Consider the following 21,020-nt stretch of genomic DNA (forward strand, 5'->3'; position numbering starts at 1 on the left):
CCAGAATGAAAAACTGAGAATGTGCCTGTCCTCCTGGGAGAGGAAAGACCCTTAGCTTGGTAGTCAGGAGACCTGTATTTGAGTCCCAGGCTTGCCACTAATTTGATGTGTGGTTTTGGGGAATCCCCTTTCCCTCTCTGGGCTTCAGTTTTCTCTGTCAAATGAAGGAACTGGTCTAGGTCTCTAAGGCCTCTTTCAGCTTTAAATTCTATGTCTTAAGGTCATTTTCAGCGATTCAATGATTTCAGGGAAACCAGGACAACTAATGTTCAAATTGAGGAGTAAATCCCTCATTTCAGATCCTCTTTGTAGAGATTGCTTGTCCTCTTAGGGGTATATTTAAGCTCTTCAGTGTGTCCCCATGAAACTGGCCTCATCGTCTTCTCTTTCTCCCTCATCTTCAAGGGTGAACAAGCACTTGGCCTCCTCCTGGAAGGTGAGGGGGTAGGGGAAGAGGGTAAAAGGTAGGTTCCCTATTACAGGTCTCAGCTCTACTCTTGCCTATATGTATCTGAGGCTGGGCTTGCCTGTAATTGAGATGATAAATCTTCCTGTCGGGAGGGGAGGGAGTCTAATCAGAGCATTGTGTTTGGATGCAATCTAATTACCCTCAGGGGAGGAGAGGGAGGCCAGCAGCCAAGGGAGGGGAGCCCAAGGGCTGACAGGCGTTGGCAGCCCTTTCTCCCACTGAATCCCCCCTTCCTCAATCTGTCTCTCTACTTTATCTCTCCTTCCTTCCCACTCCCACCCCTTTGTCTGTCTGTCTCTCTCCCTTTCTCTACTCCCACTCCCCTCTGTCCTTTACTTCCCCTTCCTTTCATTTTTTCCTTTCTCTCAGTCTGCCTCTTTTCACTCTCTCCACTTCTGTTTCCCTACTTGACCTCTTCCTCTCTACTTTATTTCTCCCTTTCTTTCCCTCTTTTTCCTTTTGTTTTTCTACCTTGTTGTTCCCCCTTTCTTCTTCTGTCTCTCTCCCTTTCTCTTTCCTTCCCATTCCCTTCATTTCTTTCTCTCTGCTCTCTCTCCCCTCTCTCCCCTTCTCTAGAGGCAAGGGCACCTATCCTCAGGTCCAGTAGGAGTGTTGGTATGTCTCACAGACAGTGTTTTCCAGCCTTGGATCCTGTATCAGCTTGGGCATGTCTCTCTTTAAGAGAGTGAGATGGGTGGGTGTGAGCAAAAGAAAAAAGAAACAAATGGGGCCACCTACCTGGAAGACTGTGTGCCCTGCATTTCTGCTATGCAAAATAAGAGCAGAGAGCCAATTAGTGTATAGAGTGTGTATTGTGTGCCTGGGTGTACTTGTTGACCTATTCTGGGGAGTGTATGGGTACTCTGGTAAATGTGCAGTTGATATGCAGTATATTGTTTGTATAAGGCTCAGATTCTAAGAACCAGGATAAGCAGGTGCACAGAGGAGTGTGTGTTTGTGTGTGTATGTGTGTTTAGAAGAGGAAATAGTTATCTATGGGCTATGTGTGTTCATAGGTTGCAGTGTATGTGTGCATGAGCACATGTTGGAAGGTGTGTGTATGTGTGTGTGTATGTACATGTATGATGTAGTCAGGAGGGATGGTTGGGGATTTGTATACGTAAGAGGTATGTGTGCTGTGGTATGTGTATGTGTGTGTGTGTGAGTGAGCATATATTCTGAGAGCTGTATCTACATATATACATATATACATATATAACTCATAGTACTGCAAGGTTTTTCAAAGTACTTTCCTCATAAAACCCCCATGAGGTAGACAGAACAAGTCTAATTACCCCCATTGTGGGAATGTGAAGCTCACAGAGGAGAATGATTTGCCCAGAATCCCACAGATAGAAGGTCTTGGAGCTGAGATTCAAAGGCAGGTCTCCTGACTCCAAGGTTCTGCACTCTTTTCACTAAACTATGTACCTCTTCAATAAGCGAGGGTATTTGAGGACTGGAGTGGAAGTGGAGGTGCTTTGGATGGTAACTGGCTGGTGGATCATGTGCCATCTATTTTTGGTTTATTGTGTTGGGTGAGGTGCATGTGACTCTGTTCTTTGCATGTAGATTTCTATGGTATCTTGAGGGGTATATGTGAGTTTTGGGGTTGTGTCTGTGTGTCTGGGGGGTGGGTGTTTATCTGAGAAAGAGGTGTGATGTGTATGCTACAACATAAAAGTACACTATAGTGATGAGTGAGCTAAATCTGAATCTAAGATCCTGTAAATATTCCATGGTCATTGAATTAAGCAATCTCCATAGAGACACGTATCATAGAATCCTGTATACTTTTAAAATGTGTGTGGGAGACGTCTTACTTGAGGAGGCTTCAAGGCTGCATTATATTCTATCAAGTCACACATTTTTTAAAGGAATCAGCAAATAATATACCTAGTGGACTTTTACATCTTTTCTACACCTCTCAGTTAATGTGGCCAAAGATATGATCAGCAATAGCACATCCTCAGTGAAAACCTGCCTGTTTCCTCACTGGGTTTTCATTAAGGACACTGTGAATGTGCGCATAGACCATTTGCATAAAGTTTGTTTAGACATGAGGAAACTAGGATGATATAGTTATCTTTAAATATTTGGAGGGCTATGATATAGAAGAGGGATTTGATGTGCTCTGTTTGAACTCAAGGGGTAGAATTAGGACCAAGGTGGAGAGGCAGATTCCAGTTCTATATAAGGAAAAACTTCCTAACTCCAAAAATGGAATGGGGTCCCTTGAGAGTAATGCATTTCCATTGAGGAAGATCTTTCAGCTAAGGATAGATGACCACTTACCTGTATTGTTGTAGCAGGGAGTCATGCTTGCTATGAGTTGGACTGGACAGTCCCTGAGGTCCTTTTCACTTCTTCAATTTTATGATGAGTTATGGTCTGTGGACTGCTTCTCTCCTTGGAGACGACTTTAAGGGTCATCTGGTCCAACCCCTTTACATAGGAGGGACCTAAGACCCAAAGAGAAGTGATTTGCCCAGAGTTAAGTTAGTGACAGAGCCTGAGATAGAGTCTACAGTTCCTATTTCTTTGAATAGTCCTCATTCCACTCAATCATGCATTTCCAGGAAAGGGGGCAGAGGATGCCCCATGCCAGGCACCTCTCCACTATGTATCAAGGCTCTGCAGAGGCAGATTGACCCAAATGTTCAATTCAGGTCAATTCAAGGAACATTTATTTGTTACGTACTCGCAATACGCATACTTAGTGTATCCCCTCTACCTGGCTTGTCTATTGGGATCCAAGGACCATCTGAGGAAAAGGGATATCCCTGAGCTTTAACCCCCAGGCCAGGAGTCCCCAGATTTAATCTCTCTATAAGTGGCTCTGGCAGTTAGGTGGTACAGTGGATAGAGGACTGGACTTGGAATCAGGAAGACTCTTCATGAGTTCAAATCCAGCCTCAGACACTAGCTGTGTGAATCTGAACAAGCCATTTAACCCTGTTTGCCCCAGTTTCTCATCTGTAAAATGAGCTGGAGAAGGAAATGGCAAACCACTTTAGTATCTTCACCAAGAAAACCCCCAAAATGGGGTCATGAAGAGTTGGACACGACTGAAAAAATGACTGAAGAACAACAAATGAATGGCTCTGAGCACTGTTATCAATGAGGGTCATTCCTACCAGGGACAGTCCCTGGCCTTCCTAAGCACACCAGGGCCTCACTGCCTCTTCCAGCTGCCTCCCCAGATTAATGGTGTGCCAGCTCTGGGAGGAAAGGCAGGAAAGCCGCGTGTTTAATTTTAATTTCGGAAACCGTTTAGGTAGCAGGCCTGTGCCGCTCACTGCTGTCAATCAGGCTTCCTCAAGGCTGCATCAATTAGTTTAAAAATATTGAATGTAATTTTGCCTGACACAACATATTGCAGTCACTGCAAAATATAATTTATTTTAGAAGAAGAAATAATTAAACTAATTTGCATGTCAGTCAGCTGAGCTGAGATGCCAAAGTAGGTAAGGGGGAACCCTGCCACCCTAGGTTAGGGGTACCTGTGTGGGCAGGCAGGTACAGCCAGGTCAGGTCTGGGTTCTAACAGGACAGAGATCCAGGCATGACTCGTCTACCTAGCATTTGGGCCTGAGGCTTCTTCTGCCTCATTCTTGGGAGCTGTCCCAGGTACTAACACCATGGAATTGGAGGGACAAGGGCAAGGATGCTAGTTTTGTGGGAAGCAGAGCTACAGCTCATACTTCTGTAGCATTTTAAGGTTTACACGGTGTTTTCTTCACAACAGCCCTCTGATGAAGGCTGTACAAATGTAATTATTTCCATTTTGTAGATTAGGGAACTAAAGCCCAGATAAAGTGACTTGCCCATGGTCTAGACAGTCAGTAAGTGTTGGTACAGGAATTTAAACTCTGGTTTACTGACACCAGATCTAGTGCTCTTACCATCATACCACACTGGTTACCCTCATTCTAGGTTACAATCAAGTTTGTTGGAATAGGTTCATGAAGATAAGCTACATCTTTCTTCCCCACTTTGGTTGTGAGTGTGTGTGTGTGTGTGTGTGTGTGTGTGTGTGTGTGTGTGTGTTCTCCCCTCTGTGATGTAATCAATTTATTTCAGTTAAATTCAATGAGCAGTTACTAAGTACATCCTAGATACAAAACCCTGTGCTAGGCTCTGGGGAAACAAAGACAAAAATAAAATAATCCCTGCCTTCATGAAGCTTATATTCTGTTTGGGGGGATAAGGGGGAATAGGAATACCACATGAAAGCAAGTAACTAAGTACAAAGTCAAACAAGGAGAGGGATGCAGAAATGACTTAATGTAGGAGAGGGGGTACCTTAGCTGAGTGCCAAGAGAGCTAGAGATTTAAAGAGGTAGAGGTAAAGAAGGAGAGCATAGGGGCAGTCTTTGAAAAGGCAAGAAGATGTTTAATAGGAATGTATATGTACAGCCTATATCAGATTGCATGCCATCTTGGGGAGGGGGAGAAAATTTAAAACTCAAAAGGTTGGGGAAGTGAATGTTGAAAAGTAAAAATAAATTAATTAATTTTAAAAAGATTTTTAAAATAAGGATTACAAAAAAAAAAAAAAAAAAAAAGGCAAGGAGGCCAGAGATGGAATATTGTGTATAGGGAACAATAGACTTCTCATAGAATCACTGAGGTGTGAGAGACTGAATGTCTCTCACCCCTCCTACCTCCTTCCAGGCTGTTTGCATTTTGAAAGAGGAGCCCAGGGCAAGTGATGCTTAACTCAGAAGAATGGCCCAAATGGTGAGATTGTAGACATCACAAATTAGGCTGGGGAGGTTTAATGAAGAGTACTACATCTTTGGCTCAGGAGACCTTCCCAGTGCTCCTGAAACCACCCGTACCCATAACTAAGTTTGGCTTTGCCCTTTTGAGTTGTGAGCTGGGGGGCAGGGATCTTTTGGCATGTAGATCCTGGCAGTTCCCTCTCTTCATTAATGCATAAGGCTCCAGCCACACCTGGTGGAGACAAACTGGCAATCTATTTTGTATGACAACTATTTTTGTATATATCCAGTCCTCCTTCCTCCAAGAGTATAAGCTACATGAGGGAAGGGACCATGTCTTCTTTAAACTTTGCATTCTTCCCCTAGTGCCTGTATGTAGAGTTCTGTACATAGTAGGTAATTGAATCCACAGTACCTGGGTGGGCTCCATTCATTTACCAAACACTTCTTGAGTACCTACTCTGTGCTTTACAGTGCAACACTAAAAAGAACCATTGCTGTCCTCACTCAGTCTGCTAATAGAAACAAGACTAGTTACACAGGTAACTAAATGTCTAATTAAAACAATATGATGAGAGCACAATTGTAATATAAAGTGCTTTGAGATCTAATAAAGGGAAGATCAATTTCAGCCATGGGGGAATTAAAGGTTTCCTGGAGGAGTTTTCATTTGAGCTAGGCTTTAAAGGATGAGAGCAGGCAGAATGTGAACTCCCCTCCCCTTTGCCTCACTCATTCTTACCACCAATCCTCAACAAACCGTTTGCTGCCTGGAGAGAAAAAGATAACTGTTCATCCCAGGCCTGACCTTTGGTTCAACAGTCAGCCTGGCCCCTCTTGATCCGTCCCCCATTCCTCTCCCTCACATCCTCCTCAATTCTCTAAATGAAGCTATGGTTTATTTAAGGATCTGAACAACACATTCTTAAAAATAATTGATCACCCAGAGCTCTCAGTCACTACTTGAATCCTCTCTCTCCCAGAAAGTACCCCCTCTAATCACCAAAGAGGCAGATCTTAGGCAGCAGGCAGCCCCAGGAGAAGAAAAAGGGAGTGGGGGCTCATGAATGAACTCTGCCAGAGGGGTTGGGGGCCTGGTTAATTATAGAACTTCCCCCAGGAGAATCTGCACCTGTCTCCCAAACCATGGCTCCTTTTTTACCAACAAATTCACAGACACCAGCCAATTCTTGGTATCTAAGCAGGGTCAGAAAAAGAACTGACTGCCATGTCCCCCTCCACCCCCAACCAGACCTCTAAGCTTTCTGGCTGAGTGAAAATGGGAGGTGAAGAGCACAGTACTAGGTCATCCAGGTGAGTGGATAACCATATAATGCCAGAAGTACAAGAGAGGTCCCCTTGCGCCTAATATCTCTCTCACTAGGCTGACATGGCATCTGAAATTCCACCCTCCATGCTTTCTTCCTTTCTGTTGAACATGATCCTCTTTAATCTGCTTTGTTTAAATTCCACCCCTTTCCAAGATGTAATAAATTTTGTTTTGGGCACATCACACACACACACACACACACACACACACACACACACACACACCCTACTGCACCTCCAGCATTCCAAAATGTTAGAGCTGGAAGGGATTTAGAAACTGTCCGATTTAACCACCTTATTTTACAGGTGAGGAAACAAGTCAAGGGAGGGAAATTGATTGCCTAAGGTCACACTGCTAGTAAGTGGATGAGCAGGGAGGCAGCATGATAACAGTGGAAGGAAAGAACACTGACTTTGGAGTCAGAGGATTTGGGTTCAAATCCTACCTCTGATACATGCCAAGTGTGATCTTGGGCAAGTCATTTAGCCTCCCTGAATATAAGTTTCCTCCACTGTAAAATGAAGACTTGACTGGGGTCATTTTCAGGTCTGTTTATGATCCTAAAACTCGGACCGAGATCTTCTGCTTACTAATCCAGTGCTCTTTTCCCTAAGTCTTTTATTAAAATTCCCCTGTGTTGGGAGAGGAGAAACAACATCAACCCACATGTACATTGTCAGATTTGATTCCCTGAGGCTAGGACACAGGTTGAACGATTGAAGTAGGGGTGTGGCCAGGGCTGTCTGCCCAGGGAAGACAGATTAAAAATCTAGTCTGGGTCCTGGACCCTTGTTGTAAAAAAATTCTTTAAAATTTTTTTAAAAATTATTTTGTTAAATATTTCCCAATTACATTTGTAAAAAAAATTAACATTCATTTTTTAAATTTTGAGTTCCAAATTCTCTCCCTCGCTCCTACTCCTCCCCCTCCCCTTGAGAAGGCAAGCAATATGATAGTGATTATACATGCAAAAATCATGAAAAACGTATTTCCATATTAGTCACGGTGCAAACCCCCCTCCCAAAAAACCAAGAAAAATAAAGTAAAAAAGTATGCTTCAGTGTGCACACAGAGTTCATTAATTCTTTCTTTGGAAATGGGCAGCATTTTTCATTATAGGTTCTTTAAAATTACTGGACCCCTGATTTCATCTGGAAAGACCTCAGTGAACAGGTAGTCGAGCATGAAGCTCAACATTTACTTGGTAGATTCCCTAACAAATGATCATCTCACCTGGGCTGGAAACCCTTCAATGACATAGAATTTCCTACCTTGCCTCACCTCTTGGTTCCTCTCCACTTCCCCAACCCAAGTCAATTCCATTTTTGGATCGCTTTTATTGCCACTGACTTTTTACTTGTGTTGAGCTGATCCTTGCTTGACTTCCACAGAAAACTCCTAATCAAATTTTTACTTTTTAAAAATGAACACTTTTATTACATCATCATCACTACCCCCAATAGTATCCTCTGCCAAAGAACCTTCCCTTATAACAAAGAAGTTTTGTTATACAAAACAAATATGCTTATTTGCTACATATGAAAATGTTTGTTATCATTCCTCTCCATTGCCCCTTTACTAAAAAGAGAGAGCTATGTTTTGTGGTCGGTCCTCTGAAATTAACATTGATAACTTCAGTGATTGGTTTTGATGTTTTTCAGTGTTTTTCCACTTTTTGTTATTGTCCAAATTGCTCTGGTTCTGCCCACTCCGAATCAGTTCATGCAACCAGATCCTTCATGATGTGAGTCCCAGAAAGATGAATTGTCTTGTCCAACAACACACAACTAGCTGTAACAGAGTGATCCTAAGACCCAGATTTCCTGATTTCTAACCAAGCAGCCATACCATACCAGCCTGCTGATGTGTGCCCAAGAGGACCCACTCCCATTCCCCTGTAACCATCCTCTCTATCCCCAGGATCAAGTCCCACCCCAGTCCTGGTGGTCAACCCACCCACTGGGGCATGGCTCACGTCCAGACAAAAAGGACAGAATGGTTCTGTAGTTGAGAGCAGCACCACCCTCCAAGCACCTTAGCTATCTGTCTCATTCCCCTCCCTCTCTGGGTTACAGACAATCACTCACAGGTATCCAGAGCATCCCTTCGGATCCGGATCCTAGATGTGAACGACAACCCCCCAGAGCTGGCCACACCCTATGAGGCTGCTGTATGTGAGGATGCGAAGCCTGGCCAGGTAATGACCACAATGGAAATAACTGACATTTCTCTGGTGCTTTACTCTTACAAAGCTTAGTCACACGTGTCTATCTCATTCTGAGACTCATGACACATTTCTGTGTGGTACTTAGTGTAGGTATCATCCTCATTTTATAGATGAGAAAACTGATATGGGGAGAAGACTTAAGTGATGTGTCCAGAGTCAACAAGGTAGTTAGTGGTAGAGGCAGAACACAAAGCCACACCCTCATGGCTATAAGTCCTACACTTTCCCCCCCTCTCTTTTTAAAAATAAAACTTTCTTTTTTAATATGAACTTAAAAATCAACAAGCACAAACATTCCAATATGCAAAGACAATACAGGAGGATGGTGTATGGAACTATGAGTTTGTTACATGCAGTTTGTTTTTTAAGAATTGTATATGAATCCCATGCTCTTTCCATGGAGTACATCTACCCTGGGACAGGAAGGCTAGGTGAGATAGGGGTCAGGATGGGAACATTTGTGTGGCTCAGCCCCTCCATATCTCCTTTTTAATGCTATCACCAAGGTCTTCTGTCCAGGGACCAACCCTGGGCAGCTGTAGCTTTCTCAAGCTGGCAGTGAGTGGCTCTGAAGCTTGCCCTCTGTCCTCTCTTTGCTTTCAGCTCATCCAGACCATCAGTGTGGTGGACCGAGATGAACCACAGGGAGGTCACCGATTCTACTTCCGTCTGGTGCCTGAGGCTGTCAGTAACCCTCATTTCTCTCTGCTTGATATCAAAGGTAAGCCCCACCTACTTCCTCTATCCTCTTCCATAGAAAGATCAAGGTAGACATCTCTCTCCCAACTTTGGTAATGGATTCAGAGTCCAATGGAGCCATACTGATGTCAGTAAGTCCACCAACACTGGTGCAAAGTCCCTTTGGGCTGGGATGGTCAGAGAAAACTTCCTTGGGAAGTGGAATTTGAGCTGGGTCTTTAAAGGGGGTGAGGGGGTTGGGTGACTAGCTGGATCAAAGGTGAGAGCAAAATGTGAATGGCTTTTCAGATGTAAGTGTCTTAGGTGGAGCAGAATAAGAATGCTTCATAAAGTTTATGTGGGGAAAGAACAGAGTTTCTCTTTCTCTTTTTAATTCTTTGCTATAAAGGAAGGCTCACTGGATATGGGAAGGCAGAAGAATATATTCAGAAATGAATTAGATATAGAAGCAAAAGATAGCCATTTTGTTTTTGGAGATAATCAGGGTTAAGTGACTTGCCCAGGGTCACACAGCTAGTAAGTGTCTGAGGTGGGATTTGAACTTAGGTCCTCCTGACTCCAGAATGGGTACTCTATCCACTGTGCCACCTAGTTGCCCCAATATCAATAATTTTAAAAGAATGCAAAAATATTTTAAAAGAAAGAAAAAGAGCCAGTGATCATAATGTCCTACATTCTCAATTAGTCAACATTGTGACAATGCCATTTCTCTTCATTGCATTAATAGAAGTGTAGTATATCCAAAACAAAGGAGTGATAGTCCTGTTGTTCTCTACAAAGATCAGATCCCACCCAGAATAATATGTGCAATTTCAGGTATCACCATTTAGGAAGGTATAGTTTGTCCAGAAGAAGGCGACAAGGAAGGTGATGGGATTCCCCATTACATCACAGGAGGTTTGTTGAAAGAAGCTTGAAATGTTTTCTTGGAGTAGAAAAAAAGCTTAGGGGAGATGATTATTATCTTGAAATATCTGAAAGGCCTTCATTGGAGGAATGAGTAGACTTGCTCCGCTCGGCCCCAGGGACCAAAACTGGGAGGGATGGGGGAAACTGCAGAGAGGCAGAGGAGAAACTTTCTAACAGTGAGAGCTTTCCCAAGGTGGAATGGGCTGATCTGTGAACAGTCAGAAGTTAGACCACCAAGTGGTCCAGCGGAGAGGCGGACAGTTCCTACTGAAGTACAGGTTGATCCACATACACTCTGAGGTTCTTTCCAGTGCTAACACTACAAACCTACCGTATCCTAACCACCCCCAACATCAGAGAGCTCAGATCCTCCGCTGGTGTTAGAGAAGGTATTTCTCAGGCACCTTTTCTTGTCCCAGGCTAAGAGATTCCTGTAGCCATTTCTCTTCAAGATAAAAATGTGGCATCCTTTGAATAAGCAAAGTTAGTACTACTGATATCAGTAGGCCAAGCTGCCTTTCTAAGTAGAGACGGACTTTACTGAGCTATCCACACTCTCACTAGTTTTCCTTATGATTGAGGGTGTGCATTTATAAGGGATAGGTGGGGAAGATCTGGGGTCATGGAATGGAAGCGAGCCAGCCACCCTGGGAGATCAAACCCATTAACCTCGTGCTTTCATCATTGAACTGACCACCCTGGGATGATCTGAGTAGATATCCAGAATGAATTCCTTGAAGAGCCTGAGTTAGAGCCCCGGACCCCTTCAGGCTGACTTTCTAGGGCCCTAGATGGCATTTGCAGCCTGATTTTCCCCTCTCCAGAAGGACTAGGGACCCCTATCTCCCGTGGGTCCGTATTTCCTTCCTTTCTCCCAATTTTCCAGCACCCGGAAGCAACAGAAATGACACTGGGAGGCCATTAACCTTCTGCATAAGAACGTTCCTGATCCTATTTGTTTGACTGGGGGCTGGGGACTACCCAAGTCATCTGGGGTTGCAGCCCAGAACAAATCCAATAATGATAATTGTAATAACTCACTGTCATAGAACATTTTCCTCACAATAGCCCTATGAGATTAGTACAAGTAATAATGAGAATGGCTGACATTTGTATAGCACCTTAAGGTTTACGCAGTATACTGAGCCTATGTTATCTCATGTGATCCTTAAAACGGCTCCCTGAGGTATGTACTTCAGGTTCTAGTCCCATTTTACAGATGAAGAAATGAAGGCTTAGAGTGATAAAATGACTTACTCATGGTCATGAAATTAGTAAATGTTGGAAGCAGGATTTCAATGCAAGCCTCTCCTGACTCCCAGTTCAATGTTCTTTCTACTGCTTTTATAGAGCTTTTTTACTTTCTACAGCTGAGTAAACTGAGGCCCAGAGAGAGAAAGTGACTTGTCCAAAGTCACACAGCAACAAGTCACATAGCTAGGATATAAACCAGGGTGTCCTGATTGCAAGTCCAGTGTCTTTTTCCCCTCCACATACATTGCCTCTCAGTAATTGTTTATCTGTGTGGGTTGGTGGAGCTTGGGGGCTGGTGGGTGGCAAGTCACTCTGTACTAGGAAAAATCCGTTTAGAGGAGTGGGTGGGAGGCCCTCTCCTCCCTCCCTGTCCCTAAGCACCCCCCTTCCCTCCCCTTCTTCTTATAAATATCCACTGTGACAAACTGCTACCCCTGGCCCATCTGTTTCTTTGTACAAATTTGTAGCCAGTTTGGAAACGTGATTTATAAATATTGCTTTTACAGCCAGGGACTGACACTGATGAATGTCAGCCCAGATGGATGCCTGCCGCTCCCTGGCTCCCTGGCTTCCCTCCCTCACTCTTTCTTTGCAGTGGTGAAAAGGGCACCCCCCCCAACTCTCTGAGGCTTCCCCAGCCTGGACCACTGGCAGGTACACTAACTCTAGGGGTTCAGACTACCAGGTCATTTCTGGGGGAAAAGAGAGAGGAGTAGCAAGGGCCTGAGGCCCTGGCCACTTATTTCCCTAGAGTCTGGCCTTACCTGATGAAATAAAAAGTACCATGGTCTTAAGTCAGGAGATCTGGGTTCAAATTCCTGCTCTGCCATTTATATTAGCTGTGTAACCCTGACCGAGTAATTTTATTCTCTGAGCCTCCATTTCCTTCTTTGTAAAATCAGAGTGATAGTATCTGTACTCCCTACATCTCAGGGTCACTTGAAGAAAGGACTTTGTAAACCTTAAAGTGCCATGCAAAGGGTGAATTATCATCATGGCTATTAAGGGTAAGTTCTGGAGAGGGCTTTCCAGTACAGGAAGGGTGCTGGAGGTTAACAGGAAGAGATAGATAGCAAGAGAAGCAGAAGACCACAGTGAGTTCCTCATTACACAAGCTCCTCCTTTCCCTTCCTTAAGGAGATGAGGCTTAAACCCAAACCTGGGTCCCACTTCCAGCTATCCCCCCTGTCTTGCCCACTCACCCTCCAGGCTCAACTCAATAAACATTACTCTTACCTGACATCAGTGTCTGCCTTCTCAGAGGTTAGTTAGCCAGTCTACAAGTGTTGATTGAAACTGTGTGTCTCTGCCCAATGCCAGTGTGGGCACCAGGCTCTGTGAGAGATACGAAGAAAGAAAAACATTAGAAAACCTACTCCCTGTCCTTTCTGAGCTCTTGATTCAGTTGGAGAGAGAAGATTCCCATTACCCCACCATGTGTAACAAAACCCCTGTGAACAATACAGATGGCCAGGGTTATAGGGAGCTCAAAGGGAGAAAGCCTATGGGCTGGGGCATGGGGAGAGGCCAAATGAGGCTCTGGATGGGATACTTTAGCTAGGCAGAAGTGGGAGAGGCCTTTTTTATTTTAAATGTATGTGAAGGGCATGTGTCAAGGGAGGAAACGAACCTTGTGCATTGGAGAACAGTGGGGAGGGAGGGCTGGTTAGATTGCAGCACAAGAAAAGAGGGCTGGTACTCTCAATATGAACAAAAGCATAAAGGTGGGAATGGCCTAGGCACAAATAGACCAGCATGCCTGGAGTGAAGGCTTCCTGGGGTGGAGGTGGGGGGCAGGAGACAAGGTTGAAAAGCTAAGGTGAAAATAAGACATGAGTGCTAGAAAGAACCTTTGCCTAGGGATTCTCAGCCTTCAGTCCCTGTCCCAAATCACTAAATCTTCCCTTATCCCCCCCTTTAATATGAAATGAAAAATTCTAAAGCTTATCATGAATATGAACATATGAAATAGATTATTTTTTCTTCTCCAGGGGTACACAAAAAGTTTTGTAACTACATTGACTGAAGATAAGTTTAGTGTTTCCAGGACAAGATAGTTATTTATCAAATATTTGCTGCACCCCTTTGACAAGTTTCTCATAGCCCCTGTGTGACATTAAACTGATTCAGTTTAGAGAAATCATCTCGAATGGAGGAGGAGAATAAAACCTAGAAGAAATTGGGCAGGGCTGAGAAGCAGAGACCAAGTTGTCCTAAGGGCGAGCAGGGAGGATTTGGAACCTGGGCACATTCCCACCCCTATAAGAAAGCTGGGGCTATCACTTCCATTCTGAGTACCTCTGCACCAAGGAACTGGCAAGAGGCCAGGGAGGAGCAATAAATGTGATGGAGGGATGGGAAAGGATTGACTTACAAAGGAAGATGAAGGGAGTAAATCACCGGGATGTGGGAAGGGGCAGAGAATCTAAGAGTACACGAGCGGGAAGAATCAGAGGCTAGGCCAGGATAATGGCCCAAGGTCATTGCCCTCCCCACCTCCCTCCTTACCTCTACTTAGATAACACAGCAGCCGTGCACACACAACATGTGGGCTTCAACCGTCAGGAGCAGGATGTCTTTTTCCTCCCAATACTGGTGGTGGACAGTGGGCCACCCACACTTAGCAGCACAGGAACCCTCACCATCCGTGTGTGTGGCTGTGACAGTGCCGGTGCCATCCAGTCCTGCAACACCACAGCCTACGTGATGGCTGCCTCACTGAGTCCAGGAGCCCTCATTGCTCTGCTGGTTTGCATCCTCATCCTGGTTGGTGAGTCTGTTGTGGGCCCCAGCCTTTTCCCCCTCTGGCAGGTTGCCCCCTTGCTGTGGTGTTCTCTAGCCTGGCTTGTATGTGTAGTCCAGAAGTTATCATTTCCCAACTTCCAGTCTGCAAACAAGTCCATGCTCATCATATCCTCTGCAAGACCCAGTCCCCTTCCTTCCTCTGTCAAATCATGGAATGTAGAACTGGAGGAGACCTTTGTGAATTCCAGAGTGGGAATAAACATTAGAACATAGAATGTAAAAGGTAGAAGGGACCTTAGAACATAGAACATAGGATGTTGGTGTTGAGAGGCACTCTAGAATTTAGAACATATACAAGGTGTCTCAAGTCCTAAAAGGAGCCTTAAGGGGGCATCCTCTGCTTACCCCCCAACTCTGAGATGAGATCACTGAAGATTCCTGGATTCCCTCCCTTCCCAACCCACAAAATTTCACCTTTCCTCAAACTCACACAGTACTCCATCTGGGTATTCCCTCTCCTAGTCCAGACTTCAGCTCCTATGAAACCTCCCTCTGTGCTCCCACTTAGCTGGTCCTGGTCTCACTCATTCCTGTTTTAGGGGAGCCAGCCTATGGCCAAGATGACACTTTCCTCACCTTCCACAGCACTCAGAGGCAAAGGAGACAACCTAGAGAGCCCGGAAAGAGGAAGACCAGGCTCCCCTTCTCCCCACCCTCAGCTCAGAAACCCCTTTCCCACTGGGTGCACTTTACATCAGTTTCATTTTCCAACGCAGCGCAAACAAATTTCTGCCTAATTGCCCACAAACGAATGAAGGGCCCATCAGGGCTCTAAAGGTGACGGGCGGAATAGCTGATGGAGCAGTCACATCTGCAGTCCTCGCCTGCCTGCGCTGGCAGCCATCTGCTATGGCTTCCCCCTCCAGTGGCTCCCCCAGCCTCCAGCCCACTCATACCCTTCCATCTATCCATCTCACTTTTGCCCCTTCTGCTTAGCTCTATTGTGGGACAGCCAGCTGCTGCCTCCTTTGGAGGTATGCGGTAGGTCCCCTGCCACATCAGCCCTTCTGTGGGAACTGAGGAGAGGGATCCTGGTAAAGTCAGTCAGAGGGGATGGGACGTTCATATGTAGGGCCATCTTTCCAATGACGTCTCTCTTTCCTTCTTCCTTCCAACACACTCCTTGTTACCCTCATTCCGGTTGGTGTTTCCTCCATCTTTCTCCTGCATCTTCATCTCTCCCCTTCCTCCCTTATGTGGCTCTGCTCACACTCATGGCCTCCCCTTGGTCCACTGTGCTGTCCCTACCTTTCCCATTTCTTCCCTGCCCCCTCCCCTTGTTTAAGCTTGTTCTCCACTCCACTCTGTCTCCAACAACTCCCTCCCGGAAACCTGGGTGCCTTTTCCCTGCCTTGGCCCTGGCGGGGCATCCCCACCTCTGTATCTCTTCCTTTCTCTTGACCATTCAATCCCCCTCCCTCCTCTTGGCCAAACCCTTCCCTCCCCCTCCTCTCACCCCTGGGGCTGAACTCTCCTTGTCCCTGCTCCTTGTGTCCTTTCCTGTCCCTGGCCAGTGCTGGTCCTGCTCATCCTCACGCTGAAGCGCCACCACAAAAGCCACCTGAGCTCAGAGGAAGATGAGGACATGAGGGACAACGTCATTAAGTACAACGACGAGGGCGGTGGAGAGCAGGACACGGAGGCCTACGACATGTCGGCGCTGCGGAGCCTGTACGACTTTAGCGAGATCAAAGGGGGGGATGGAGGCGGGGGAGGGAGTGGGGGAGGAGGGGGCAGCAGCGGCGGGGGCTGCCTCCAGTCCGGTCTGCCGTCGGAGCGCCCCTCCCTCCCGCTTCCACAAGGGGCCCCGAGCCCCGAGCTGGACTTCTCCCTCTTCAGGGACTTCATCAGCAGGAAAGTGGCGCTGGCGGACGCGGACTTGTCTGTGCCGCCTTACGATGCTTTCCAGACCTACGCGTTCGAGGGCGCGGACTCGCCGGCAGCCTCGCTCAGCTCCGTGCACACTCGCTCGAGCTCGGAGCAGGACTTCTCCTATCTCAGCAGCTGGGGACCACGTTTCCGCCCTCTGGCCGCGCTCTATGCTGGGCACAGGGCAAACGAGGAGGTTGACGCATCCTAGCCCGCCCTTCCCCTAGGGGCTCCGTGACTCTGGCATTGAGACAGCCCCGAAAGACCAAAGCATCCCCCACAACCCCACCTGCTCACCTCAGTTTTAGTAGTCTGGCCAAACTTCACTTGGAGAGCCTTGAGTTTGGGGGCGGGGGTGGGGAGGGGCGGGGACCAGAAAGAGGCAGGTACAGACCCGGGGCCCTTTGCCAGTCCTATCCCTCTTCACCCTCAACTTCGTGCCCAGAGTTTGCGGGGAGCTCAGAGCGCGTGTCACGTGGTCTCGTTCAATTCGATCTGTATTAAAAGTCCCGCACTGAGAGTCCCGAGTGGCTAGGGGGAGGGGAGATCCTGGAGCTTTCCAGACGGTGGCATTCAGAGTGTCAGTGAATTTTGAATTTGGGCTACACTTTAACCTTCAGAAACTTGGGGAATTGGGGGGTGATCCGTGAGGAAGTGGGACCTGGGCCAGACATAAGGGAAGAAGTAGGGGGCTTTGTCTTTGGAATCTCTCCAGCTTCAGGAGCTGGATGCAGGGAAAGGGAAATGGGAAGCCTTTCTTATTTGAAGAACTATTAGCTGGAGGAGGTATTAGGTTTCGGCATGGTCCCTGAAGGCATATGTAGGGGATCTGGGTGGGGGTAGAGGGCTGGAGTCGAAGAGTCAGAGGACTGGAGGACTTCTTATGAGGAATAGTGTAAAGGCGATTCCTATTCCGAGAGGCTGGGCCGAGAGACCTCTGAGTTCTCTTCCTAGCTGCGATTATCACTACTCTGTATAGGGGAGAAACGCCTTTCCCCACCTTCTCCCAACCTGAGGCCCCCGGCTCAGAGCAAACGACCCACTAAGATGCAGTGTCCCATATTCAATTCAACAAGCTTTTATTAACCTATGTGCCAGACAGGATACCAAAGCAAAAATGAAAGCCTCTGACCTCAAAGAAATTATATTCTCCTGGACAGAAAATAGCATGTACAAGTAAACACAAAATAAATACAGAGGGGGACACTAACAACTAGAGGGGATTATAAAGGCCTCTAGTGGGAGGTGGTACTTGAGCTGAGCACTGAAGGGAACTAGGGATTCCAGGAGGCAGAAGTGAGCAGCGACTGCACGGAGACTGGAGATGTCCTGGAGAGGGAACATCAAGTTAGTCTGGAAAAGTCGGTGAAAATGGACAATATCCAATAAGCCTGGAAAGAGAGGTTGGACCCCGATTGTGATGGGCTTAAAACACCAAATAGATTTTTTTTTTAACCCTAGAAACAATAGGGAGCCACAGAAGCTTCTTGAGCTAGGTAATGAGTCGTTCTGTGTCAATTGTAACCAACCACAATCATCTGGGCTGAGGGAGGGGAAGTTGGGGGGGGGCAGAATCTGGTTACGGGAGGCTCAGGGTGATTAAGAGATCCTGGGCCTTAAGGAATGGGGGCATCTGAGTCATCACTTGGTCCCTCGGAGTCCCTCTATGCCTGGGTCTCTGGTCACTAAGCAAGTTCCTGAGCCCCAGAAAGAAGCGGGCAAGACCTGACCTGGAGTGGTAGCCAGCAAGGCTTGGGGTGGGGACTGGGCTTTCTTTCCTTTCCTTACCTCTCCCCTCTCGGTCTCTCCAAGGTACAGTTAGTTACCTTTGGGGCTGCGCAGGCGCAGGGAGAGGCCAGGATCCAGAATGCCAGGTGCGGTTAGTGCCTCTGGGGTGTGATTCGCTAGAGATGGATGGAGCCACCAGGCTGTTTGGCCGGGGCCTAGAAAAGAAGGGTGGAGATCTTTAATCTATCCGCCCCTGGGGATTGATCCATCTTTCCTAGACTTGGTCGATTGCAAAGGAACATTGAAGAGAGGACTGGTGGCTGCGGGTGAGGTTCCAACAAGAGGAAGTGGGAATCTAACCTCAATGCCCGGGGCCCTGGCTTCCCCCTCCCTCAAAGATCTCAGCGCCACCTCCACTCACCCCTTGACTGCTGAGAGAGGGAGAGAAACCAAAGAAAGATGCCGTGTCCCTGCCTTCGGAGAGAAGAGATACAAGGACTGGCACCACCATGAGTGTCAAGGCCCTGTCCTGGGCTGGAGGGAATAATTAACTGTAAATTTGGCCCAGTGCTGTGCAGACAATCTGGGAAGAAATTCGAAGATCAAGTCACAGAATATCAGAGCTGACAGAATAGAATGCTAGGGCAAGAAGATTTCCTTGAGGGAATCAAATACAGAAATACAGTTAACCAAAAAATTAAATAAAAAGGTCACGGACCCCAGGTTAAGAACTTTTGCCTCAAAACACAGAATACAATGGGAGGAAATCTAGAAACCATTTAGTTCAATACTAGCATCTTATAGAGGAAGAAACTGAAGCCCATAGGAGAAAACTGCTTTTCCAGAGGTCACATAGAGAGTTCAAGATAGAGTCAGGTTTTGAATCTATTTCTTTGACTCCCAGGCCAGGAAAATTTGCCATTACCCTATGATTCTTCCACAACTGGAATGTGGCTATAAAACATTGACTCCAGCCTGCAGGTTTTCCACTGCAGAAACCTCTGAAGTTATACAATCCTAGAGTCCCAGATGGAAGAAGCTTGGAACATCTTTAGTTCACCAGTCCTTGAGCAGAAATCCAGTTTGCATCAATAGTAACCAGTAGACAGGACTCTGCTTTAAGACCTCTCTGTAATGGGGAACTCACTAGCGTATGACATACTCATTCCATTTCTAGACTGTTCTAATTGTTAGGAACTTCTTTCCTTTCCACACCTCTGTATCTGTCTCTGTCTTTGTCTCTCTCTCTCTCTTCCTCAGAACCACCATGGCCCATCATTCTGCTCTCTAGGGACGAAGAGATTAATAACATCTCACATGTATATATACATATATATGCTTTAATGTTTGCACAATGGTTTACATATTTTGGCACCTCATTTGATCCTCATGAGAATCCTATGAGGTAGTTACTCTTATTATTACCATTTTACAGATGAGAAAAGTGAGGATCATAGAAGTTAAGTGACTTGCCCAGGGTCATACATCTAAGGCAGGATTTAAACCCAGGTCTTCCTGACTTCCTGTCCAAATCTTTATCCACTAGGCAGCTAAGTGGTGCAGTGAATAGAATGTGGAACCAGGAGTCAGGAAGATGTGAGTTCAAATCTGGCCTCAGGCACTTATTAGTTGTCTGATTCCAGACAAGACACTGTCTGCCTCAGTTTCCTGGACTGTAAAATTGGGATAATAGCACTTACCTCCTAGGATTGTGGTGAGGATCAAATTAGATGATATTTGTAAAGTGCTGAGCACAGTACCTGGTCCATAGTAGTTGCTTAATAAAATATTCATTCCCTTCCCCCTCCCACTACACCACAAATTTCTTGTCCCCCCATAATAAGGCTTCAGATACTTGAAGTCAAATGATCGTATTTCCCCTCTTTTCTTTGCCAGGTTCCCAAACCAGCTCTTCTATAACATCCTACCTTTAATATCCTAAACTCCAGAGGTGCCTCCCCCAAACCTTTCTCTTCAACAACGCTCCAATACTCTCAGAGACCCACCCTAGAACTGACCTTCACCCCTTCCCTTCAGCATCTCTGTTCTCGTAGTGGGTGCATTCCCCCAAACTCCTTACCTTTATCTCTCTAATTAAACACTTAGCCCCAACTGAGAAAAGCTGGGTTAGCCTGTAAGTTCATTTTTCCTCAAAAGGCCATTTCCTCCCCCCAATTTTGACAAGTACTTTGCCATGCCTAATTGACATCAGCTCCTATTCAATTCAAGGAAGGTTTGAGTCCCAAATCAACCTTCACTACATTTGTTAGGTACCCGCTGTAATAATAACTCACATCTCTACAGCATTGTCCTCACAACTCTATGAAGTAGGTAGTGATAATAATTTCTCTGACATTTATAAGTTTGTAGTGTTTTACATGTGTTAGCTCATTTAAACCTCACTACGGCCCTGTAGGGTAGGTACTACTGGCATGCCCATTTTATAGATAAGGAAACTAAGGGCTTTGTCCAGGTTCACACAGCTAGGAAGTATCTGAGGTGGGATTTGAATGATAGTTCTAATGCTTTGTATTGCTATCCCCATTCTATGAATGAGAAAACTGAGTCTCAGGGTGGGGAAGAGATTCGTCCAAGGTCATAGAGGTAGTAAGTGTGGAAAGCCACTGCTAGAGTCCAGATCTCCTGACTAAAAGTCCAGTGTTCAACCTGCTCGTTGGTGCTACATCTAACACAGGGTCCTGTGCTAGGTACTGTGGGAGGTGATTATAAAGACTCCGCCATGTCGCCTGTTGAGAAAGAAAAGGCACATACAATTTGAACTATGATGAAGAGGTTCATGGAGAGGTTGTGTTCTGGGAGAAGTGCTATGGGAGCATAAGGATGGAGAAACAACTTTTAGCTAAGGGGATCAGGGAAGCTTCCCAGACGAAGGGCGTTATGACCTGAGTCTTGAAGAACAGGTAGGATTTCAACAAGGGACTAAAAGGGACCCCAGCACTAGAGGCAAGAGAGTTTATCAGACCTCTCCACAGGTCCTATCAG

The 21,020-nt window shown here is 46.1% G+C and overlaps 1 protein-coding gene across 1 annotated transcript in view; it reads left to right on the plus strand.

Moving 5' to 3' along the window:
* Window positions 1–16,616, plus strand: part of CDH22 (cadherin 22) — a 98,626-nt gene extending 82,010 nt beyond the window's left edge. Inside the window, exons 10-13 of the mRNA XM_027869661.1 lie at window positions 8,602–8,723; window positions 9,357–9,474; window positions 14,134–14,385; window positions 15,935–16,616. Coding sequence (XP_027725462.1) covers window positions 8,602–8,723; window positions 9,357–9,474; window positions 14,134–14,385; window positions 15,935–16,500 — 1,058 coding nt within the window. The 3' untranslated portion in view covers window positions 16,501–16,616. The remainder of the gene's footprint in view (window positions 1–8,601; window positions 8,724–9,356; window positions 9,475–14,133; window positions 14,386–15,934) is intronic.
* Window positions 16,617–21,020: the final 4,404 nt, after the last annotated feature.

The sequence above is a fragment of the Vombatus ursinus genome, unplaced genomic scaffold (genome assembly GCF_900497805.2).
Source record: "Vombatus ursinus unplaced genomic scaffold, bare-nosed wombat genome assembly UNPS02014793.1, whole genome shotgun sequence".
In the NCBI taxonomy this organism is placed as follows: Eukaryota; Metazoa; Chordata; class Mammalia; order Diprotodontia; family Vombatidae; genus Vombatus; species Vombatus ursinus.